Source organism: Bos grunniens, chromosome 5 (genome assembly GCF_055505025.1).
Source record: "Bos grunniens cultivar Pamir isolate PY7600 chromosome 5, Bosgru_T2T1.0, whole genome shotgun sequence".
NCBI lineage: Eukaryota > Metazoa > Chordata > Mammalia > Artiodactyla > Bovidae > Bos > Bos grunniens.
The window spans coordinates 44,517,365-44,543,283 of NC_141169.1; the positions used below are offsets into that span (position 1 = coordinate 44,517,365).

At 39.9% G+C, this 25,919-nt stretch overlaps 1 protein-coding gene across 9 annotated transcripts in view; it reads left to right on the plus strand.

The window, feature by feature from the left end:
* The first annotated feature begins 10,794 nt into the window (after positions 1–10,794).
* Positions 10,795–25,919, plus strand: part of BEST3 (bestrophin 3) — a 55,998-nt gene continuing 40,873 nt past the window's right edge. For 3 of the 9 annotated variants that reach the window (XM_086400006.1, XM_086400007.1, XM_086400009.1), the window contains exons 1-4: positions 10,859–11,000; positions 12,885–13,066; positions 16,289–16,383; positions 16,845–17,078. In XM_086400006.1, coding sequence (XP_086256132.1) covers positions 12,915–13,066; positions 16,289–16,383; positions 16,845–17,078 — 481 coding nt within the window. In that variant the 5' untranslated portion in view covers positions 10,859–11,000; positions 12,885–12,914. The other 6 variants (XM_086400010.1, XM_086400014.1, XM_086400013.1 and 3 more) reach the window with 5 other exon arrangements.

Sequence of the window (25,919 nt, forward strand, 5' to 3'; positions counted from 1 at the left end):
TACTCCTCATTTTCCCCTCCCTCTAGCCCCTGCAATGACTAATCTGTTTTCCATCACTATAGATTTACCTATTCTGAATATTTACTATAAATGGAATCACAATATGTGTGAACTTTGGTATCTGGCTTCTTTCACACAGCATAACATTCTGATGCCCGTCCACATTGTAGCATATATCAGTATTTCATCTCTTTTTATGGCTGAATAATATTCCATTGTTTAGACATACCACATTTTCTTTATCTGTCCATCAGTTGAGGACATTTGGGCTGTTATCATCTTTTGGTTATTGTGAATAGTGGTGCTATGAATATTTATGTACAAGTATTTTAATATATATTTAATATGTCAGAATATAGGTCTAGGAGTAGAATTTCTGGATCATATGGTATTTTTAACTTTTTGAGGAAATACTAAAATATTTTCCACAGTAGCTGCATCACTTTACCTCTCCCCAGCAGCATATGAGTGTTCTAAGATCTCCACATGCTCACCAGCATTTGTTATTGTGTGTGTTTGTTTTTAAATTACACCCACCCTAGTGGGTGTAATGTAGTATCTCACTGTGGCTTTGATTTGCATTTTCCTAATGGCTGGATGGCATCACTGACTTGATGGACATGAGTCTCAGTGAACTCCGGGAGTTGGTGATGGACAGGGAGGCCTGGCGTGCTGCGATTCATGGGGTCGCAAAGAGTCGGACATGACTGAGCAACTGATCTGATCTGATCTGATCTGAATGATGAATGATGTTAAGCATCTTTTCAGGTGCTTAATTTTCTATAGATATGTTGTTTTTTTTTCACCCAGTAAATGCTGGAAATCACTCCATATCAATTCACAAAGATTGTTCATATTCCTTTTGTACCTGCATAGTAGGTGAATTTTGTGAATTACCATAGTTTATTCAACCAGTTGCCTAAACATGGGCATTTAGGTTTTTTCCAACATTTTTCATACAAAAATAATTCTGCATTGAATAACTTGGTACATATGTATTTTCATATTACTAGAGGCATTCTTTAGGGTAAATTCTTCATACTTCATGTGGAAATGGGATTGCTGGCTCAAAAGGTAAGTTTGAATGTATTTTTGTTAGACATGAATGAAGTTAGCAAGGAACAATACTGTTTCTCTTAAATAGTTTAATGATAAATACAAGGATTGAAGCTCAAGAGGAAGAAAAAACTCAGCTAGCTGTTTATCATGAGAGAAAGGAAACTTGTATAAAAGTTACTTTTTAAAGATAATCTTGTGTGCATGCTCATTTGCTCAGTCATGTCCAACTCTGTGCAACCCTATGGACTGCAGCCTGCCAGGCTCCTCTGTCCATGTGATTTTCCAGTCAATCTTATCTTATAATAAGATAATTCTATGCTAAGGGAAAATAGTCTTGTTAGCACACAAACATACCTCATTTTCCTAAGGTTAGGATTTACATTTTTATAGAATTCCATGAGGTCTAATAGAAGCTGAGTCCTGAGTATGCTTTTATGCAACTCATTTTTGTGTTTTTAATTTAATTTGATTTTCACACTGTGTGAAAAACAGGATTAGAAGAATCATGAATCATTCCAAAATTATCAGGGTATGTGGGAGTGGTAAGGAGTTAAAAGAGAAGATACACTCAATTCTCAGTTTACTTCAATTTTCAAGTCACAGAAATATTGAAACATATCAGAATGAGTTCTGAGATACCACTTTAACAGTGGATCTGAATAGCCACATCTCTCATATACTATTACTCTGCCATTGGGATTTAGTCATTAAAATTCTACTGAGGGACTTCTACAGTTTAATCTTTACCAAGAATCATACCTCCCAGTCCAGAAAGGCCTTCAAGATCAAGAACCTCAAGAGCCACAAGAATGATATCACCACCACCTAGATTATCATCAGAGAACATTTACTGTAGTCATCCTTTCATTTTAGTGTTATTAGAAGGCAATGGCACCCCACTCCAGTACTCCTGCCTGGAAAATCCCAGGGACGGAGGAGCCTGGTGGGCTGCAGTCCATGGGGTCACTAAGAGTCGGACACGACTGAGCGACTTCACTTTCACTTTTCACTTTCATGCACTGGAGAAGGAAATGGCAACCCACTCCAGTGTTCTTGCCTGGAGAATCCCAGGGACAGAGGAGCCTGGTGGGCTGCTGTCTTTGGGGTCGCACGGAGTCGGACACGACTGAAGCAACTTAGCAGCAGCAGCAGCAGCAAGGGATGTTCAATGTATTTGTCACTAGCCAAGTGAGCATTCAGTCCATGCCTGGACCAAATGATGCTATGAAGTAGTCAAAAGAAGTAAAGGAATCAATTTATTGCTGCCTCTACCCGTATAGCTCTTTAATGTACAGTGGTATCTCCTTGAGGTCAGTTTAAAACAAAGAAACTGAGAGGCACTGTTCCAGATGGGTTGCCTGGAAGACACCATTGACACCCCTACTCTGTGATTAGTTAGCTAAGGATACAGAAACTCAGGAGACAGAAATGCAGAGAAGTAGCATTCCACAGTACAGAGAGAATGCAAAGTCAGTTCTCAGGGGTCTTGAATGATATCTGACTTTAGCTTTCTGGAGTACTGTAAAACGTATACCTCTGCAGGAAAAACTGTCTTTTTAAAAAATTCTATAAAAACCATGCATACAAAAAATATGATCTAAATATCTGAATAAAAATATATGTTCACTTATTTACTCCACAAATATTTATTGAGTGCCTACTAGATGCCAGACACTTTTCTGGGTACTGGATCTAAAGCAATTAACAAAGAATCATGGCAACCTATGGACTGGGAGAAAATATTTGTGAACGATGCAACCTACAGGGCTTATTTTCCAAAATATACAAACAGCTGGAACAACTGAATAACAACAAGAAAAACTAACTAATCAAAAAATGGGCAGAAGAACTGAATAGATATTTCTACAAAGAAGACATACAGATGGCCAACAGGAAAATGAAAAGATGCTCAACATTGCTAATTACTAGAGAAATAGAAATTGAACTGCAATGAGGTATCACCTCAAACCAGGCAGAATGTGCGTGTGTGCTTGGTTACTCAGTCGTGTCTGACTCTGTGACCCCATGGACTGTAGCCTGCCAGGCTCCTCTGTCCATGGGATTATCCAGGCAAGAATACTGGAGTGGGTTGCCATTTTCTCCTCCAAGGGATCTTCCCAATGCAGGGATTGAACCTGCGTCTCTTGTGGTTCCTGCCTTGGCAGGCAGATTGTTTACCACTGAGCCATGAGGGAAGGCACACTGAGCAGAATGGACATCATTTAAAAATCAACAGATAGTAAATGCTGGAGAGGGTGTGAACAAAAAGGAACCCTCTTACACTTCTGTGGGAATGTAAATTGGCATAGCCACTAATGAAAAACAGTATGGAGTTTCTTTAAAAAACTAAAAAAATACATGCGCCCCAATGTTCAGAGCAGTGTTATTTAGAGTAGGCAAGACATGGAAGCAACCTAAATGTCCATCGATAGATGAATCGATAAAGAAAATGTGGTGTATATATATATTCAATGGAATATTACTCATCCATTAAAAAGAATGAAATAATACCATTTGAAACAACATGGATGGACCTAGAGATTATCATATTAAATGAAGTCAGTCAGAAATAATAGGACAAATACCACATGATATCACTTAGATATGGAGTCTCTAGTATGATACAAATGAACTTATTTACAAAACAGAAACAGGCTCATAGATATAGAAAACAAACTTATAGTTACCAAAAGGGAAAAGGAGTGGGAGAAGGATAAATTAGGAGCTTGGGATTAGCAGGTAAAAACGGGTTGTATATAAAATAGACAACCATACTGTACACCACATGGAAATATATTCAATATCCTATAATAAAACATAGTGGGAAATAAAACTGAGCCACTTGATTATACATCAGAAACTAACACAACACTGTAAATTAATTATACTTCAATTAAAACATTTTAAAAAATAGTCATGGAAACTGATCTCATGATATTTACAATTGTGAGAAAAAGTGGAATCCTGTCTAGCCTCTTTTAAAATTTATTCATTCAAAAAATATTAAATGAAATAGGACTACTGGTGGCACTTTGTCTTCTTCAGTAAACAAAACTGAGACATTCGTGCCCTCGTGAAATCTCCAGTTTAGTAGGGGTACATAAGCAATAAACACAATAAATGTGTGAATTATATGGTAGAGTCAAGGGAGATAAGTGGGGTGGATAAAAGGCAAAAATAGAGCAGGGTAAGAAGGGGGATCAGGTGTGCCAAGGGGAGGGAGGTGTGCAGAGTCAGCAGGCAACTTGAAGTAGGGCAGTCAGCTCACTGAGAAGATATTTGAGCAAAGACTTGAAAGGTGAGGGTGACAGTCCCTCAGATACCTGGAGAAAGACGAGCCATCCCTAAGGCTTTAAGATGGGACCTGATGTGTTCAAGGAAGGAGAGGAGGCTAGTGTGGCTGGAGAGGGTCTACAGGAGAGGTGACAGTAAGAGGAAATGAGATCAGGAGAAATGGGAGCAAACCGTGACAGACCTAGGACTATTTAAGGACAGGGTTCAAGAGGATACATGCATCCCGATGTTCACTGAAACACTGTTTATAGTAGGCAAGACATGGAAGCAACCCAAATGTTCATTACGGGACTTCCCTGGTGGTGCAAGGGCTAAGACTCAGTGCTCCCAATGCTGGGGGCCTGAGTTCGACCCCTAGTCAGGGAACTAGATTCCACATGCCCCCACTAAGAGTTCTCATGCCTCAACTAAAAATCTGACATGCTACAATGAAGATGGAAGATCCTGTGAGCTGGAACTACAAATAAATAAATATAAATAAATAAACAAATGTCCACTGACAGATGAATGGATAAAGAAGATGGGGTACGTATATACAGTGGAATGTTGTTTGTTGTTGCTGTTTTGTTGCTGGCGTATCTGAAGGTGGAATATTACTCAGTCATTAAAAAGAATGAAATGTCACTTGCAACAACATGGGTGGATCTAGAGGTTATCATACTAAGTGAAATAAGTCTGATGTAGAAAGACACATATCATATGATATCACTTATATGTGGGAATCTAAAAATAATGATGCAAATGACCTCATTTACAAAGTAGAAATAGACTCACAGACTTAGAAAATGAACTTATGGTTATGGGGGGAAGTGTTGGGGGAACAGGATAGACTGGGTATTTGGGATTGACATGTATACACTGCTATATTTAAAACAGACAACCAACAAGGAACTACTGTACACAAGTAAATAATAAATTAAAAATTAAAAAAAAAAAAAGAACTTGGGCTTTAACTCTAAGAGATGAAAGAAGCCAGGGAGGGCTTTAGCAGAATGGCATGAGACACCTGACTTGCCTTCCACACCACCTTCTTGTCAGAGGAGACTGGAGGCAGCAGTAGAGAAGCGGGGAGACCTCCTGTTAGAATAAGCTGGGAGAAAGATGAGGGGGCTCTGATGAGGTGGGAGGAGCTGAGACAGCGATGTGAGATGAGACAGTGAGGTGACAGATTCTGAGTAGATTTGAAGGTGGAGCCAACAGGATTTGCTCAAAGATTGGACTGTGATATGAGAGAAAGGGAAGCTGCTGAGAACAACTCTAAGGCTTTTGACCTTTTGGAAGAAAGGAATTTTCACCAACTGAGATGAAAGGTGGCAGGAGGAGCATGTTTTAGGGGAAAGACCAGGAGTTCAGTTTGGAGCATGTTGGGCTTAAGATATTTAGGAAATTATCAAGCCTAGCTCTGGAGTTGGGTGAAAATCTGGGCTGGATGTATAAACTTGGAAGAAGCATCATGTAAGATGTTAACTGCATATGATTAAATATGAAAATATGAATGTGGTTCTAAAAATACAAAATTTTATGAAGCAAAAATTTGAGTTTCTCCTTCACTGTATTACTCCAAACCCATGACCCTTTTCAGTAGTAACATTATTAGGGAGCTAGTATGTAAGTGTTAAGAAACTAAAAATGTCTTCAGAATATGCAATCTGCCATTTCAGAGATCCAGAAACAATCCTTGTTCTAGGATCTACGCGCATATTTTTTTTCCCATTTATCTGTATCTTCCCTTTGTGCGTATGTGCTCAGTCGCCTCTGACTCTTTGCAATCCCATGAACTACAGCCCATCAGGCTCCTCTGTCCATGGGATTTTTCAGACAAGAATACTGGAGTTGCCATTGCCTATTCCAAGGGATCATCCCAACTCAGGGATCAAACTCTCATCTCTTGCTTTAAGAGAAGCATCATTGCCAAGCGGATTCTTTACCACTGTGCCACCTAGGAAGCCCTATATCTTCCCCTTATCTACACTGTAATATAATTTCCAGAATGGCCATCTTCTACCATTAAGGTACTGAAGTAACAGAATTTCACAGCTGTTTGGAATAAACATTATACTTGGCTTTGCATATCTTTTCTTATGAAATTAAACTGATTTTTAATTGGCCCTATGTTGCAATTTTTTTCTTTAGCCATCTGGAATGTGCCTGAGCTAAGCGGTACCATTGATTTGAGAAATATCATTGATTATAGAGTACAGGATACACTTTAAGCACTATAGTAATAATTCTCTAGACTCTAGGCTTTCATCCCTAAAATAGAACAAAGTTTCCGTACCTTCCATTAGAAAAAGGTGACCTTCAGAATGTGAACTAATGCATTTCTGTTCTGTTGAGTTGGCAATTACTCTTGTAAGGAAAGTAATGATGACTTCTCAAATAGCCAGTCTTACAAGTTTAGACCTTCATCTGTAATAAAACTCAATAGTCTTTCACTGTTTCTTCCCTGGAATAAAGAGAAAAAAAGTAATTGAAAAAGAAAAACAAATCAAATCCACTTTAGTTTGATTTTTGACAGAGTTCACTCCAAGCCCATGTATCAGAAGGCTCGGTACATCTGGATAGACACACGGTTTATCCCAGTCAGTTATTGGTTACACAACTATTGCATCCACCATGGTAGTCAATAAATAGGGAGAGAAAAAAAAAAACAACAAAGAGTAAGGCATAAGTTCTCAAGAAACTTACAGTTCCATTAAGCCAATAAAAATTTACCTTTAGGGAAAAAATATCACTGTGAATGATTCTCAGACCAACTGAATCAGGTATCCTGCTGACAAAAACAGTAATGTCTGACTGTTCTCAATTCAAAGTTTACTCTATGAATTTTTCTTGCAACTTTAGCGCTAACTGCTATCTTTTTCTAGGGAGATCCAGCACATAACAAAGTGAATAAGTGCCAGAAGCAGTAACAGAAACTGAAGCTCAGCCAATTATATTTAATTCAATAACTTGATTTTTACAAACACACGAATTCCTACTTGTGATTTTACTTTGCAACCATTTGTTTTCTGATAAAATGTTTCTATTTGCAAGATCAAATAAAACATGTCAAAATTACATGGCACCCTGCAAAGAACTGTGTCACCTGAACAAATTTGTTCTTGTGCTGCTGCTACTGCTGAGTCGCTTCAGTCGTGTCCGACTCTGCGTGACCCCATAGACAGCAGCCCACCAGGCTCCCCCGTCCCTGGGATTCTCAGGCAAGAACACTGGAGTGGGTTGCCATTTCCTTCTCCAATGCATGAAAGTGAAAAGTGAAAGTGAAGTCGCTCAGTCATGTCTGACTCTTAGCAACCCCATGGACGGCAGCCTACCAGGCTCCTCCGTCCGTGGGATTTTCCAGGCAAGAGTACTGGAGTGGGGTGCCATTGCCTTCTCTTCATGTGCAAACAGGCTCAAAGGATGAAGCAAGGGTCATATCAGACTTCTCCTTCCTCCTTCTCCTCTCCCTCCCCACAGCTCCCTCCTTTCTTTCTCCTCCAGTGGTAGTTTGCTCTGGGCTCTCTCTCACCATCCTTCCTCTGCATTCCACTCACTCACCACCCCAGGTAATGCTAGAACAACCATAATAACTTTCAGACTGATTCCCTTCCTTAGTCCCTGCCCACTCAAATGCAGCACATTCTCATCTCATAGACTCATCTTTTTGCAACATAGATTTTTGTCAGGCCCTTTTCCTGTTCAGAAATGTTTACTAATTCAATTCCTTATTCCCCATTTAATAATGTTCAAAAATCTTAGAGTCAGAATAAAAAATTACAAAATACAACCATTTCTAGCCTTTGGTTAATATCTGAATGCAAAGTTTCACATACATACGACTATGTTCAACCTAGTGCTCAAAAGAAATTTGATAAAAGATTTTTCACACCAGTGAAAATGAATAGCTGGTTCCCTTTTAGGAAGTGGCGTGGTCTATCTAAACTTGCTGGGTTTTGTTCCCTTAAGGAATAAAGGATGATTTATCTTGACATCTATGGATGAATATCAGCATTTCCATCACTTAGAAATGATCAGTTATTCTTTTTTTATGAATTGTCCTGTCACTGGAGGTTTACTGGAATTAAAGACAAATGTATTTATCAGGACTGCTGAAAACCAGAGTGGTCAGGATGGCAAAACTTGATGCTTGCTGTCAATAGAAAATATGGCTGGTATGGTTATTTCATAGAGCCCTGACATCGCCTAAGTGTCTACCACATTGTTTGCTATTTATTAGAGAATTTAAAGTGCCTTCTGCAGAAGTCTAAAAAGATTAACTTTATAACTAAATGATTACCACCCCCCTAAGGAAGCATGATAGAGTACCACTCTATTCTTTATATGTTGTTTTACATTTTATTTTTAATACACACGTTAACTTTAGAATCCAGAGGGGAAAAAATAGTATGCCTGTTTAAACAAGAAACTTTAAAGTTTCTTGAAAAATTCATACAGGGACTTCCCTGGCAGTCCAGTAGTTAAGACTTCATCTTCCAATGCAGGGGTGAGAGTTCAATTCCTTGCTAGGAAGCTAAGATCCCACACGCCTCATGGCCAAAAAACCGAAGCAATATTGTAAAAAATTCAACAAAGACTTTAAAAATGGTCCACATCAAAAAAAATTTTTTTAAGTCATATGCATAGTTAGCTTTGCAATTTGGGGTTTGCCAGATGTTTGAAATTTGCTGTAGGAGTTGGTCCTGTCTAATGAATTAATTTCTGAATGGCATGGTACCTGTTAGAAACAGCCACCAGACTCAGAGTTCAACAATGGCAGTTTGTTCATTCAATCCAGTCATTACTGACTAATTTGCATTTAGAATGCTAACTCAACCATTACTTGGTCATTCCTGAAAACAGCCTGATTAGAAAGATAATTTCCCCTGCTTAAAAGTGAGACCAGCCAACAGTGGTCCATAGAGGAGGCCAGTTCCCCTGTTATTCAGTCATGACTGCCGGGAATTAAGCCACATTTCAGGGCCACCACATATCCAGTAAGACACCCCAAAGTGCGATTCAAAAAAAAAAAAATAGCTCCAATGTTTCTATTTCATAAGCACTTGGATTTAGATTTGCTCAAATTCTACGATGATCAGCCTTGAAAGCAACATGGGTCTATCCAACCACTTTTCACAGCAATCCAAATATAAAATATGCGGCAGTGTAGCTGTACTTTTAAAATGTTCACAAACTCCCCCAAATGTACTAACAGTAGTATCAGAGTGACAAGGTGATAATCAGACGACAGATACATATTCAAAATCCAGTATGCACTGGACTCCGTGCTGGAGCTATGTACAGGGATGGGGGCAAGAAATCAGACATTCACAAGTCTATTTTTGCTCTAAGATACTTATAGTTTGCTAAAGAAACTAGTCAAGTGCAAATGAACACTGTAGGAAAATTTTCAATTGTATTTACTTAAAATTTTTAAATAAGCATCTTTTTTTCTACATCTTTCTCCACAAAAACACATGTTTTGTTTTGTTTTTTTTACAGTCATCTGATTTAAGCTTAAGGCATGGTGTTTAGTGCACATGTTACTTTAGAAGGTTGGAAAACTCCCAAGAATTGACCCTGAAATTATGTATTTCATGATTTAAAGAATGCTGATGAACACTGTCTTTCCAGAAGGGAAGCATAGAAGCATAATCAACCTGAGAGAAGGCATTTTGAATAATTAAAACGTGTTTCTAGCGGACCACAGACAGATGAAGTGAAAGGAAGTGTCGGTCGCTCAGTTGTGTCCGATTCTTTGCAACCCCATGGACTGTAGCCCTCCAGGCTCCTCTGTCCATGGGATTCTCCAGGCAAGAATACAGAGTGGATAGCCATTCCCTTATTCCAAGGGATCTTCCCGACCCAGGGATCGAGCCTGAGTCTTCCGCATTGCAGGCAGTCTTTACCATCTGGGCTACCAGGGAAGCCGTCACGGAAGGATAACACATGTAGTGAATCAGTGTGTTATCAGTTTCCATTACTGAATGCCATCATGTGTAATAATTGTCTATGCTATTCTAAAATATACAAACACATCACTCTCAAACATACATGCGTTTTGTTTTTAATAGAAGAGTGTCCTCAACATTCCTCAAATGAGTGAAAATCCTGTTTACGTTCTTGTCTGCCCCAGTTTATGGCTTCACGAGAATTTATTCTCCTTTTAAGCACACACAGACTGTACTAATTCCCGTTTTTGGTTGGTGGAGCCTCTTCAGAGCATGTTAGGGGCAAAGGACTTTCTTCCTTGATCCCAGGATAAGGTCAGAATGAAAATAACAGTCTTAAATGACCCCAGCTCCTTCACGCTACCTCCAACTCATTCAAAGGAGTGCTTTGGGTGGCAGGTGGAGTTATAATTAGAGATTAGAAAAAAAAAAAAAGCCACATCAGCAGCTGTTGCTCCTGTTTGTTCCCGGCTGTGGCTGTCACCAGTGGGCAAACTGGCATAAATAGGCCTTCGCAAGTGGAAAGTCATTTAACCCCTGTCCTTGTCACACTCCAAGTCCTCTCAGTGGCCAGAGAACAGAAGGAAAATCTGACTGTGCATGCGCGGAGGGTGAGCCGAGAGTACAGCCCCAACCCGAATGCACCTCTGCAGGGGGAGCCTGGAGACTGTCTTCCCTGTCGGAGACGCCGGACACTCCAACCCAAACAAATAGGTTAGTGCGCAGAGTAAACCTATGCATTTTAGCTCTGACCTCTTGTCGATGTGATCTGGGTTTTTCTGACAGAGCTGTAATGGAAGGGTGACTGTTAATTGAGAGTTATTTGAGGACTCATTTAAAACTCCGGTGCCCATGATAACAAATTATGAAATTGGGCTTAATTTATTATGTTCCTCTCCCAACTTTGCTGTACTCATATTAAACAAATAGAAGAGATGAAGATGGAACAATGGAACTGCTTTTGTAACCTGAGTCCCACAAAAAAAGTAATGGCACTTAACTTTTGCCAAAAAGTCCTGTTTTCTTTGTTAAAAATCAGTCATGTTGAAGGCTTAGGTTGGTGATTACAAAAACTACAGCTTCAGAATATAGTTTAAAATTTTCACGTTTTTTTTTGTTTGTTTGTTTGTTTTTAGGGAAATTAGGTAAATGGGAATTAGATTGTTTCTTTACATCTGAATAAAGACAGAAGATGTCCTTGTTGATGGTAAAATGTGTGCCATAAGGTACTATGTATATAAGAAATCTGCTATAGGATTTATCAGTTATGTCTAATACAGTTCTACCTAAAAATGTCATAATTTCAGCCTAAATAGCTCTGTAGAATCCTCCACATAGATCCTTTCCAAAGCAAAAGGTTTCAAAGAAATTTCATTTTCTATGTGCTACATGTCAGAAAGCTGTAGAGCAGGATTTCCAAATAAAGACCAGCTTCAGGGCATCTTCTCAAAGCCTGAATATTTAGTGTCGTGGTGAAAAGCAATGGAATTCCAGAGAACTCACTGAAAGCTAGGATTTGGGGCCCAGTTCTCATCCTACCTACATCCATGGAACAGATCCAGGTGGAAAGAGTCCTAAACAATAGCCTCATTTTTTTCAGTTCCAAAGAGAAAGTGACCTAAGCATTTTACATGAGACTTTTCAGTGGGAAAATGCACCTTTCTTAGAATCACTGGGGCCTGATGTTTTTTCTACCTTTTGAAGTACACAGAGTGCACTCCGAGCTCCACTAAAGAGACAATTAAATTAAAACCACCAAAAGTAACCCATCAATTAAATTCCCAAAAGGGGCTTGCTTCTCCTGATTTCTGAGAGAGCTGTAACTTCCTTCAAGGAAATTCAAAGGCGAAATAAATGCCTATTTACATACTTTAGCAAATAAAGACCCAAACTGATTTGGGTTTGACTACTGATTTTGAAAATGTCAATGACAAACTGAGAGAGTAGTTTCGAAACATATGCATTACCATATGTAGAATTGGATAGCCAGTGGAAATTTACTGTATGGTGCAGGGAGTGCTCAAATCCAGTGCTTTGTGACAACCTAGAGGGGTGGGATGGGGTGGAGGTGGGAGGGAGGTTCAAGATGGAGAGGACATATGTATATCTGTGGCTGATTCATGCTGATACAACACAAATGTTGTAAAGCAATTACCCTCTAATTTAAAATAATTAAACTTAAAAAAACAGCAAAAAAAGAAAATATCAGTAAATGTAACATGTATCAATACCTTAAATCTTCCCATGGATGCAGAAAATATATGATAGATGATATTACAATGTATTTCATATATCTTATTTAGTCATTCAAATATTTATTGAGTGATAGTCATATAATCTCTAAATAATATTTAGACATGAAGGCAAGCTTAAGATGTCTAATATTACTTTTTCCAGAACTACTCTCCTCCCCTTTTCTACTAAAAGATTTAGCACTGAGGTTGTGGTTATCTCCAAATTCCAAATTGTTTCAAGCTAAGAAAGGCAAATTAGTAAAGAAGACTAACTCGTTGCTGTCTAGGATTTCTTTGAGATATAGATTTATGCTCTGTCTTAAACATCACTTTTTACTTGTGTTTTGTCTTCTTGCTCTTCTAGAAAAACAAACAAACAAACAAACTGTCCAAGATGACTGTCACTTACTCCAGTAAAGTAGCAAATGCAACTTTTTTTGGATTTCATAGGTTACTCCTCAAGTGGAGAGGCAGCATCTACAAACTATTGTACAGGGAATTTATTGTTTTTGCTGTACTTTACACGGCAATAAGCTTGATGTACAGGTACTTTCCTTTGCATGTGTTCTTAAATGGCCATCAAATAGCATATATGAATACAGTCTCAAAAATCCAAGTCCTTTGGTTGCCTCTGACTTTTGCATTATGTAATCTCCTCCTTTGCATGATTCTCTGTCACCCTCTTGTCCCTGGGACTGAGTATCTTAATCCACACCTAACCATTTTTGGGATGTTAAATGGACTCTAACCCATCATGTTTAGGTGGTTCCCATTCCAGCCCCACTTGAACTGGTCGTGATGAAGTATTATTTGTGCTTCAGGAATTTTGCTCCAGGCAAAAAATGAAAGATTTATACTTAGATCCTCACTAAGTGATGATTTTTACCACTCAAAATCATTATTTTTGCCTCTCTGAATGATATCGTTCGAAGTTTGAGTTTATGATTTGACTGCTTGCAGCGACTACTTACATAATTAACACTTTCATAAATAGTGTATACCAGGCAACTTTCCTTCCTTTTTCCTGGAATGACAAAATCTTATCTAAGATGGTGCCCCCAAACTTACCAATATCTCAATTAAAGAAAAAGGCTAAAAACGAATTTATTTTCGTCATATCTTCAAAGTTGAAGGCACATTATATTCACAAAAGATGTTTATTCTTTATAACATCACAAACTTTGCCTGTCAGATTGACAGGTAATTTGAGCAACATTACTTCCATGAAATACTTTTATGACTAACAATTATAGTCTTAATAAAATTTTATCAGTATTATAAATGGGAAGCTCCATGAGTTCTTTTAATTAATATTGATTGCACAATTTCTTCTCAGGGAGAAGTTAAAACTTAAAATAGAAAAGTTAAAGGTTTTTGAGGCTGTATTTCCACCTTTTCTGTGCTTATCAGTTTGTTCTTTCCCTTCTGCATACCATGAACAAATTTGCATGTCATTGCTCCCACATGTATTCCTCCTTGCAGTGACAGGACCCCATGTGAAGAAGAGGGAAGTTAATTTGACTGGTTGATAATGACCAAAAGTGAACAGTTATTTTGCTATATATCAAAACTACTGTTCCCCAAAAATGTATATATTGGTATACATTTTGGCAAAATATCTTTAAAAGGGAAGTTTTATTAAAAACCTCTGATGATTTTTTGAATAAATCCTCTAAATACAGTATTATTTTGACAATTTATTTGTATGTCATTCAATCCTTCACAATATCAAATGGTGGAAGACACATGACGTTTCAGGATAATTGTCTCATTTGTTTATTTTTACTAGTGTGTATTTATTGCTGCTACTGCTGGTTAGAATAGAACAGCTCTTAGAGCAGTTGCATCGTAGCCAGAGATGCTCCACTGGGCCTTAATTTTGGCTCCAATGTCTTGTTTATTTCCCACAAAACTGTATGAACATATTTTTTCTAAAGACCAAAATGTGCTTGTGTTTTTAACGATCATCATTATTTCAAGCCATTTTTCATTCTTTAAATTTCGAATGTAAAATCTTATTAAAATAGATCCTTTTATCTTGATCACAGCTCTACCAAGAACTAGGCTGAATCTGTTGAGAAAGTCAGACATGCCCGTAGACAAATATAGACAAATAAAAAAAATGAGTTTCATTCTCATATCCACTAACAATGCTAAAGTTTTTTAATCCCATTATAAGCAAATAGTTATGCTTGTCAAAAAATCATAAGATAGAACCCGAATTCACTAGCTTGATTATCTCTCTTTGTATTTTGGGATACATTTGACAAAATACTTGCTGTAGTACCTTCTAGCTAGTAAAATTTCTATGTGTCTATTAGCTTAATATTTTTTCCTTTGGCCAATTATTAATAGTAACAACCACTTTATTATTGACTGACATTATATACTAAGTGGTTTTATATATCATGTATTCTTTAATCCTCCTAACATCCCTGATACACAGGTATTATTATTATTATCCTCATTTACAAATGAGAAAACTGAGACTCAGAGAGAGTTAAAAATATGCTCAAAATCCAAATCTGTAAGTGGCAGATCTGGGACTCAAACATGGCTCTGTAAGGCTCTATGGTCTGTGCTCTTCACATTTAATTCTCTCTGACCAATTCGAGTCCCAGAAACCAATCTGGCTGTAACTTGTCATCAGCCTCATCTTGAGAGGCCTATCCACCAGGTGACGCCTTGCCTGTCATCTTTTCTTGACTGTAGAATTTCTGACACCCCCTCCAAAGCTAAGGCTGCATTGGGCACTCCAAGCCCACCCTGAATCCCACACACATCCTTAGCGCCAGCTTCCAGGTCTTCACCAGCAGTCTGATTGTGGCTCACTGTCACCTCATTATCCCTTTGCTTCCTTCCTCAAAGCTCTACTGACCCAAATAGGCCTCTGACATATGCCATAGTGGGTGTTTCCAAGGGAGTCCTGATTCTTTTCGAACAGCTGCATTCACTCATTTATTAAAATTCATCTGCCTTCTTTCCGGATTTCGATCATTATTATTAACCTGCCTTGAGATATCTCTTCTGATTCTGAATCTCCCCCTTGAAACATAAATATCAATAATAGCTCTATTAAATGGATTCATGTTTAACAATACCAAAAGTGGGTTTCTGTCAGATCTATAATATAAATTTTGATATTTTTATACTATAGAAATAAAAACTCACCACATATAATAATAAAAATTTCACTTCTAACTGTTGAATCTGTGTTGTTGTTTTATATTTTAAATAACTCTAGGCTTTAAAATAAACAGTTATAACATCCCTTGAGGTATAACACACATAACTAAGAATGTACTGAGTAGAATATTCATGAGAAAGTAAGATCAAGATGTCAAATTCAGGGTTATTATTCAATAATTACTTAATAAGCATATTCCAATAATAAACATAATTAAGACATTCTTTTTTAAGTGCATATGTTTAATAATTGGATAATGTACTCATTTATGAAGTATTTTGCTCCAAATCCCATGCATTAATCATATAAAAATTTAAAAATATAAAACATTCAAAATAAAATGGATTACTATGTCCCACTGTCTAATGACCAATAACATTTATGTTCTAAAAACATTAGTACTTAAAATGTTCATCAGTTAAAAAGCTTTTGAGATACATCAGCTTAGGTATAAAAGGAAAAGCTACTGCTCCTTTTAAAAAAACTGAGATTATTTTTGCTTGTTTGCAGTGAATGTCACTTGCAAAGCAGGTGCAGAAGTATAATATCATAAAGGGCTGTGCATTTTATTTTTGCTCCAGATTGTTACTTACAGGAGCCCAAAAACGTTTCTTTGAAAAATTATCAATTTACTGTGACAGATATGCTGAACAAATTCCAGTAACCTTTGTGCTTGGTAAGTATAGGTCACACGCAGCATGCAGCCACACAGCTGTCTCCGCGATGGTGATACCAGTGACTCTGCATGGGAGTGTTTCCAAGCTGAGAGGCATGCCTGAAAAGCCACTGCTTGCAATAGAACCAGAATCATCCATAAGGTTTACCTTCAAGACTGCTTTTGCTAAATTAACACCCAACAAGTTTGAGGTAATGATCTGCTCTTGGACAATTAAGCTTTCTCTTTACTAACTCTCCATTTTTTGCCATCAATATGTGAGTTCTAATATCCACTTAGTGTTATGCCATTGCCAGGCACAAATTACTTTTTTTTTTCTGGAGGGAAAAATCATAAGATATGGATAACTAAATGTTTTTACACCCTGATCTCTAAAAAAGGCTAAAATTCTGCTAAAAGCATCAGTGTCAACAACGTGTCTTCAGTAAGAAATTACTTTACAGTTTCCTGTTATTCTACAGGCTTTTATGTTACTCTAGTAGTGAATCGATGGTGGAACCAGTTTGTGAATCTGCCCTGGCCAGACAGGCTGATGTTTCTCATCTCCAGCAGTGTTCATGGAAGTGACGAGCATGGGCGCCTGCTCAGGAGGACACTGATGCGCTATGTCAATCTCACCTCCCTGCTCATTTTCCGCTCAGTGAGCACAGCTGTGTACAAAAGGTTTCCAACGATGGACCACGTGGTTGAAGCAGGTATTGTGAATTACTCTTCCTTCCATGGGGCTCCTCTCAACCTTCAAATTTCCTCTGAAAATATCTTTTATTCATCCATTCATTCATTCAAGAAACATTTACTAAATACCTATCCTGTGCCAGAAACAGTCCTAAGAGGCAAAAAATGAATAAGCCATCGTTCTTGCCCTCAAGAAGTTTACTTAGGGGGCAGAGCAAAGGAAACAGCAAACAGTCAACCTCATATTAAGTTGCCAACAGTCATAATATAGTAATATTATCTTACAATCTATAATATGATAATTATCCTATTACATTTTCATATTTCATCATATATCATTTTTAAAGAAATATAAACCATCTGTAATATTATCTTACATTGTCTAGTACTCTACAGCTTATGCACTTTCACAAACATTATTTCATTTGGACCTCAATAAAACCATGAGAGGTTCAGAGAGGATATGACCTTCCCTGGATCACATTGCTCATTAATGGGAGAGTCAAATTTTCAATTAAGACTCAGAACTCCTAACTTAATACTTTTCCCCAAACATAGCAGACTCTGAAAGGAAATAGCAATGTGGGTTTTCATCTACACAGACTCTGATAAGTGGCAGTAAAAGGCTGCTTCAGTGGAGGTCTGTTGTCTCTTCTGTTCCTCAGAGCAGACGTAGTTTTGCACCTGGGCTCCTGGACACAGGATGCTGAGAACAAATCATATTGAAGGATGGTTCTCTTTGCGGTTAATATTTAGCAAAAGTGAAAGTGATAAGCTGTTAATCAGCCTTCAAGGGGATAAGGATTAAATGAGATCATTGTTGGCAAGTACAGAATAAAAATGGGTTGTTGTGCTGAGTTGTCTTTGATCGATCTGAGAGTATGTTGGAATGTATAAATGAATATATAGTAAACATAGGAACCATGAGATGATTTTGCCTTTATGTTGAGTACAGTCTCAAATTAGCTTTCATTATCCAGTCTCTTTTTCTGAAATGTCCTTGAAAATACATAGTGATATGTATATATATTTTAAGAGTAGCATTTTTGCTTGTTTTTGGAGGTTTGGGAAATTTTTGTTTGGTTTTGTCTTCTCAGATGACAATATAGATAGTGACCAAGAACACAGAGTGAGAGTTCAACTCCTCTACCCTTTACCAGCTTCGTGACCTTGTCTAAGTTACTTTACCTTTCTAATGCTTCAGTTTCCTCATCTATAAAATGAGGTTATAGTGATGTTGTACAACCCTCTGCTCTCATATACCTCCTAGCTTGTTGTGAGGATTAAATAAGGTAATATTTGCAGTGTCTAGAAGCTTACTTGGCACATGGTATGACATGCATTCTTGCTTTTAATAATGAAATCATCTAGTGCAAAGTCATAACACAGGCCTTTGATCATTTTAGAAGGAAGAATCATTTGATGTGACATCCCAGGTCTTCCTTATCTATGACCAGGAGGCTGTGAAAGTCAAGATGGAAATAAGGAAGGAACGTAGAGACTGTTGTGAGGGGTACAGAGCAAGTTGTGAGAAAGTAATGAGTCACAGGGAGAAGGCAATGGCACCCCACTCCAGTACTCTTGCCGGCAAATCCCATGGATGGAGGAGCCTGGTGGGCTGCAGTCCATGGGGTCGTGAAGAGTCGGACACGACTGAGCGACTTCACTTTCAATTTTCACTTTTCACTTTCATGCATTGGAGAAGGAAATGGCAACCCATTCCAGTGTTCTTGCCTGGAGAATCCCAGGGACAGGGGAGCCTGGTGGGCTGCCGTCGATGGGGTTGCACAGAGTCGGACACGACTGAAGCAACTTAGCAGCAGCAGCAATGAGTCACAAGGAGTCAGTTACAGAGTCAGATGAAGGGTATAAATGGCCTGGCAAACATACAGGTATATTACAATGTAAAACCAGTCAGAATTTAAAGAAAAATTAACTGCCACCCGTCCTCCAAATTTAAAAGTGGAACACTGCTTCAGAATGACCAGGTTGAAAATGCCACTTGATAGGTTAATTTTCTTACTCTAATATCTAAAGGATAGAATGAGATAAGAATTTCAACCTCTGGAAAAAGTTCTAAAACAAATGAGAAAGATTTGGCTCATTCCAAAAGGACGAGTGAGAGCTAAAGTTTACTCGGATGGATAAAGGTGTCTCTAGTTCTGACGCATCCTTGGAAAGAAGAGGGCACATTCTGCCAGGAATCGGGACTCCAGGCCCAATTCTCAGAGCAGATCTCCTCCTCTCAACGTCACCTTCATATTAACAGCAAGTGGGGAGGTGGCAGGGCAGCTGGCAAAGGAGCCCCTTTTGGGACCCCAAGTCAGACATGAGCTCAACGAGGCCTGAGCTGTTCTCAGGTCTGAGGGGCAAGTAGAAATTGTGAGATGAGTGGGAGAATGATGTTTAACGATGTGAATTCATTTCTTTTAGGTGCACTGTTCATAACACCAATGCTTACTCATTATCAGACTTACACAAATGCCTGTTTTGGTTACTTGCATCCACCCTCTCCCCCTTTCCAAGACATTCAGAATACTCCAATACTTCTTTCTCTCCAACCGCCAGGACCCCAACCATTCCAAGGGCATATGAAATCATTTGCTCCTTGATGTGCATTTAAACAAGTATGTCTCAAGGTATGATCTGCAGACCCATGGGCCCTTTGCACCTTGAATAACTTGAGTTGTTTATTTAAAATGCAAACTCCTGGCCCCTGCCTCAGACCTAGTGAATCAGAACTATGGAAGGCCTGGGAAATCTGCATTTAAACATGCTCTGGTGCTGCTTTGTTTATACACTGGAGTTTGAGAAGTTCTGAGTCTTTTCTGAGATGCTTATGTTTTAATCCTTTTTCTCACCCCTGGGGTAAAAAGCTTTGGCATTCACCAACGAATTCATTACTAAAAACAAAGCTGTAACAGTTAATAAAAGGGTGAATTCAAGGTTTCGACCATGCTAGAGGCTTCAGGATTGTAGGGTGGCTTTGGGCAGCAGTTTGCTCAGAGGCCATCATCTAGGGCAGCAGTCCCCAACCTTTTTGGAACCAGGGACTGGTTTCATGGAAGATAATTTTTCTATGGACTGATGGGGTGGGGGGTGCTTCGAGGTGATTCAAGCTCATTACATTTATTGCTCACTTTATTTCTATGATTATTACATTGTGATATATAATGAAATAATTATACAGCTCACCATTTTGCAGAAACTGACAGGAGGCAGAGCTTAGGCATTAACACGAGCGATGGGGGCGCTATACAGATGAAGCTTCACTCACTCCCTTGCCGCTCAGCTCCTGCTGTGCAGTCCGGTTCCTAACAGGCTACAGGCCAGTACCAGTCCATCACTCGGAGGTTGGGGACCCCTGATCTAGGGGACCTGAAATTGACGTGCCTGGACACAGCAAGCATCATTCTCACTTTGGGTTTTTGGTTAGTTTGTGTGAAGAGTCTAAAGGAGGAAGAGAAGTGAGGGAGATAGGAGGGGGGCTAAAGCCTTTGCAATGCACTCTGGGGTCATAACTAATTCTCTCAGTGTAAAGGTCTCTACTACTCTTTTTCACTCACAAGTGTTTTCTCAAAAGGCAGAAAAGGGGTGGTGGATCAGCACGTGCCCACAGGAACACCAGGTTTACATATTATGTGGTCGGGCAAAGGTTCGAGCCACTGCCTTCCAAGCTGGGGCAGATGCTTCGGAGATAGGGTCCCTCCTGGCTGCCCCACTGCCACCCACGTGGGGGGCAGCCTCTCTGTCAGTTGGTGGAACAGACTTCCCAGACCTCCTGCTCCTTTCCCTAACAGAGAGGGCTGACTCAGTCTGCGCGTGGAGTTGGCTTCCAGGCTCTCCCAACCGGGCACGTCTCCTCTTCTCTGTCTGTCCTTGGCCTGTGCCAACATTTCTGGGAAGAACAGGAAGTTCAAGCATGGCAGAAAATGTTTGGCAGACTCCCTGAGCACAGAGCCAGGACACCTGCTCCGCCTGAGGGCAGAGAGGGCTGGTAGTAGAAACAGGGCCCCCTAAGGAGAGGTGACAAAGCAGGGGGGCACAAAAGCCTCAGTGGACTTCCCCACATAAAGCCACCTGTCAGGGAAGTAAATGTTCTCAAACTTAAATCAGTATTGCTAAAACTGCAGATCCTAAGATAATACCCCTAGCAATTCAGTAGGTCTAGGGTGGGATCTAGGAATGAGCATATTTAACAAGCTTCTGGAGACTTTGAGGCAAGAGGGGGTCTCTGGATCACACTCTGAGAAACAGTGGACTTCAGGGCAATGGCAGTTTCCTTCCATCCTCTTTGTATTGCTTCAGGGAGGGTCCCTGTCACAAAGATTCAGGACTAGCAGGAGAAAAAGAGGGAGAGGGTGGAGAGAATGAAGATCAGCATTTTCTTCTGAAGCATTTGGCTTCACTAGTGCTGATTGTTGAAGCAGTCTAAGCACAGGTTGGAAAAGAATTTCCAGACAGAGTATTTTAGAAGACAGAATTTACTGAGAACAAAGGACTGGGGTAGTAAGGAGCCCTGCAAAGACAGCAGGCTGCCTTCCTGACAGACCAGGAAGAGCTGACACAGGGAGAGCAGAGTGAGACATGCTGTTAGGACAGCGCACCAGCTTGAGGGAGAGCAGACCTCTTACATGGGCTTGTGGCAAGTTTTTATGGCCTCGGGACAAAGAAAATTCCTATGGAAAGGGGTGGTCATTGGTTGAGGGTCTTTTGGGTCTCCACCTTGCCTCATATGGAGCTGGGAGCTGGCCAGTTAGGGACAGAATGGCTCACGACAAACAGGATGGCATAACTCACGACAAACAGGATGGCCCATGCCAGTGGTTGCCGTGGAACTTGGCCAGTTCTGGAAATATTGCCCTAAGACCCCAGCCAGGGGCTCCACACCTGTGGACTAGGTCATTCACCTGCTGGTCCCTGAATATTCCTTGCCATTAAGTTGGACACTCAAGTTACATTATTCCAGGAAATTAGAAGAATCATTATTCTGGGAAGTACATAAACTTTGATGTTACATTTCCCAAATCATAAATTAAAAGTTCTTTATGCTCCCATGAAAATAGAAACATAGCAATCGAATGCAAAAAAACTGTTTATTATGCCAAAAGTTCCCTGCACTGGTCCATTTTCAAACATTTATTTGCCAGAGGAGCTGCAACCCAGGAGCCTCTGTTATTTTCCCTCTTGGCTACAAACCTACCCTGGAAAATTCCAGTCATTTCAATCACCTGCCCTGGAAGATGTCATTCATTCCGAGTCAAGTCAGTGGCTCAATTCCAGATCTTTGCCAATTTAAGTGATGGCCTTAATTGGGTTTATGTTACGGTGAGACTGAATCAAAACATTTTATCTGGAGTTTCGCAGTGATCAGGAGAAGAAAACATTTCCCTTCATAATTCCTTACCAGAAGTACAAAAATAGGTAAAGGGAAATGGTATACATTCCTCTAAAAGAAACAGTACTAAATCCGTTTGCTAAATCTGTCATGCGTTTGCTCATTTAACAAAGATTTATTGAGTGGCTACAGTACACTGGGGCTTCCCAGGTGGCACTATTGGTAAAGAAGCCGCCTGCCAATGCAAGTAGGAGATGCAGATTCAATCCTGGGTCAGGAAGATCCCCTGGCGAAGGGCATGGAAACCCACTCCAGCATTCTTGCCTGGAGAATTCCATGGACTGAGCAGCCTGGCAGGCTACTGTCCAAAGGGTCACAAAGAGTCAGCCACAGCTGAAGCTTCTTAGCACGCACACAGATAGTGTGCCAGGCCTTGTGCTGAGCACTGGAGCACAGCTGAAAGCAAGTGTGGGTATGGCCCCTGTCCTCAACTGTCAGTAAAGATTACTACAAATCTTTTCTTCTATGAATCATTTTCGGAAAGAAGCACAAATACATTTACAGTTGAAATTCACATCACTGCATTGAATTTAGGTTTCTCTGAAAAAGTTTCCTTCTGTGCATGGTAGCCTGTAAGAGTGGTTAAAAGACAATAAAATTTAGGGAAAGGACACTTCTGTTTTCTCAAAGGCCTGGAATCTTAACATGAAGTTCCTTGAGCTTCTGCTCTGATGAGAGAGAGCCCGTGAACATCCCATCAAAATTTTTAGTGACATGTATGGTTAACAGGCATAAATACAATCGAGTAAGCTCTCAATTATCAAATGATTGTTGAGATAAAAATTCTAACTCTAGATGCACTGACTGGAAGCCTAGCCCCACACTTAGATCATTTAATCTGTGATCTTCTCCCACTAAGTAAAATAGAATAGATTTTGTGTAGTATTGACTTTCTGCCCTGTGGTCTGCTGTTCGCATTTATCTGGATGCATTCTGTGGTGCTGGGGCTCCCTGGTCTCTCTGAAATTTCCCATTGTTCTGTGCTACAGGAGACATGATCAAGGGACAGTGGTATTCACGGCTGTGCCAGTTTTACTCTGTTGGCTGAATTTTAACAGTCTGAGTCAGTTACGCTATAGTCTCACATGATGAGCCCAGAACAGACTGAATGTCATCTTGTGAGTGAAACTTGACTCACCTATGCACACTGGATCTACATGAGACAGAAAGAGCACACGTCCTTGAATTAACACCATGGATGGGCAGTCTCGGCTCAGTGTTCGAAGGCTCTCACAGCTCTATTTGGGCTTCCTTTGTGGCTCAGCTGGTAAAGAATTGGCCTGCAATGTGGGAGACCTGGGTGGGAAGATCCCCTGGAGAAGGGAAAGGCTACCCACTCCAGTTTTCTGGCCTGAAGAGTTCCGTGGACTGTATAGTCCATGGGGTTGCAAACAGTCAGACACGACTGAGCGACTTTCACTTTTCACAGCTCTGTTTTAGGAGTTAAATCAAGGCTCGTCAATCATGTACCTCTCAAAGGATGACCATAGATCACGACATTCAGTGAATTATCAAGGGTGCTTATTTAAATTACAGCTTCTCAGACAGCCTATGAATCTGACTCTCTGGGGTTTGGGAGCCAGAAATCCACTTCTAAACAGGCTCCCCAGAAGCACTGTGTTTGACCCAGACCAAGGAAGCCAAAATGTCCAGCTTGCTGTGTGATTCTGCACTAGATGGAGTTGTTCTCAAACTTTGTTATAAGATAGAATCACTAGGGATCTTTTAAAAATACTGATGCCTGGCTCACATCCCCAGATTTTAACATTCAATAGTTATATGGTGTAACCTGGGCATTGGGAGTTTTTAAAGCTCCCTAGAACATTCTACTGTGCAGCAAAGTCTTGCACCAGAGCACATATATTAATTCCTCCAACTTTATCTGCAAATTGTCTCAGATCAATTTACCCAACGCAAATGGAATTCTGGGCCACATGGAGAGGCTAGGAGTTAAGAGCACTGATTTTGTGAATGGTATTTCCAGTGAGTCATGTGTAGAAGGCAGTGAGCTACCAAATAGGATACTAATTTAGAGACAGGAATATGGCAGACTAGAGATGTTTTGCTCACATTAGGAAAATAGAGGAGTTTCTGTCTGTGTTCAGCATTGCTACCCCAGAAACTGACTTTACTCAACCATATCCTATCTCAGGCTTTTCAAATTGTGGGTTGTAACTTATTCTTGGGTTCTTAAATCATTTTAATGGCTTGCAGCCAGCATTTTTATGGAATGGAATGGAACAGAGCAGAAAAATCAAGGGGCACCTCATCCAGAAAAGCCAAGAATTGTTTTGGGATATCTTTCTTTCTGTGGTTCATAGAGAAAAAAAATGTCTGAATACTGCCTTCCACAATGCCTTCACACTGTGATTACATCTCTCTCTCAGTCGCATTTTGCCTTCTTTTGGTTTTCCCAGTTGACAGGGATTTCTGAACTTCTACCATTGAATTTAAAGAACAGCTGCAGCTGAATCTGGTGGCTTCATTCCATTCATTTGGAAAGCACAGAGAGGAAAATGAATCAGGCTCATTGCAATGCTTCCGAAGAAGTCACCTCTCTGAGAACAGCTGAGATGCTGAATGCACAAGTTACTCTTTCAGAAAGAATTGGCAATAAACCCTGCTAAAAGTTTTGAGAAGCAGAGCTCTTAGCTCTTCTCTTAATAGAGCCTGACGGGCATGCTCTGCTTTAAAGGCAAAAGACATCTGCCTCAGCTGCAACCAAATCTGCAACTGCTGGAATACTGTTGATTTATGGACTTAATTGGTCCTTTGGTTTGAAAGCAATAAAATTTTGCCTTAAAGTAGCAGATCCTCAGAAAAGGCGACGGCACCCCACTCCAGTACTCTTGCCTGGAAAATCCCATGGATGGAAGAGCCTGGTAGGCTGTAGTCCATGGGGTCGCGAATAGTCAGACACGACCAAGCGACTTCACTTTCACTTTTCACTTTCATGCATTGAAGGAAATGGCAATCCACTCCAGTGTTCTTGCCTGGAGAATCCCAGGGACGGGGGAGCCTGGTGAGCTGCTGTCTGTGGGGTCGCACAGAGTTGGACACGACTGAAGCAACTTAGCAGCAGCAGCAGCAGCAGATCCTTCTCCATCGAGCCACAATTCAAGTCACAAGAAAATACGAACGTGTGTGTGTGTGTGTGTGTGTGTGTGTGTGCATGCGTGCTAAGTCACTTCAGTTGTGTCCTATAGACTATAGCCCGCCAGGCTCCTCTTTTCAAGGGATTGTTCAAGCAAAAATACTGGAGTGGGTTGCCATGCCCTCCTCCAGGGGATCTTCCCCATCCAGAGATCAAACCCATGTCTCTTATGTCTACCTGCATTGGCAGGCGGGTTCTTTACCACTAGTGCCCCTGGGAAGCCACTGTGTGTGTGCATAATTGTATATCTATATCTATATCTATATATATATTTTTTTTTACTCTGATTTGAAATATTAAAAAGTGTTC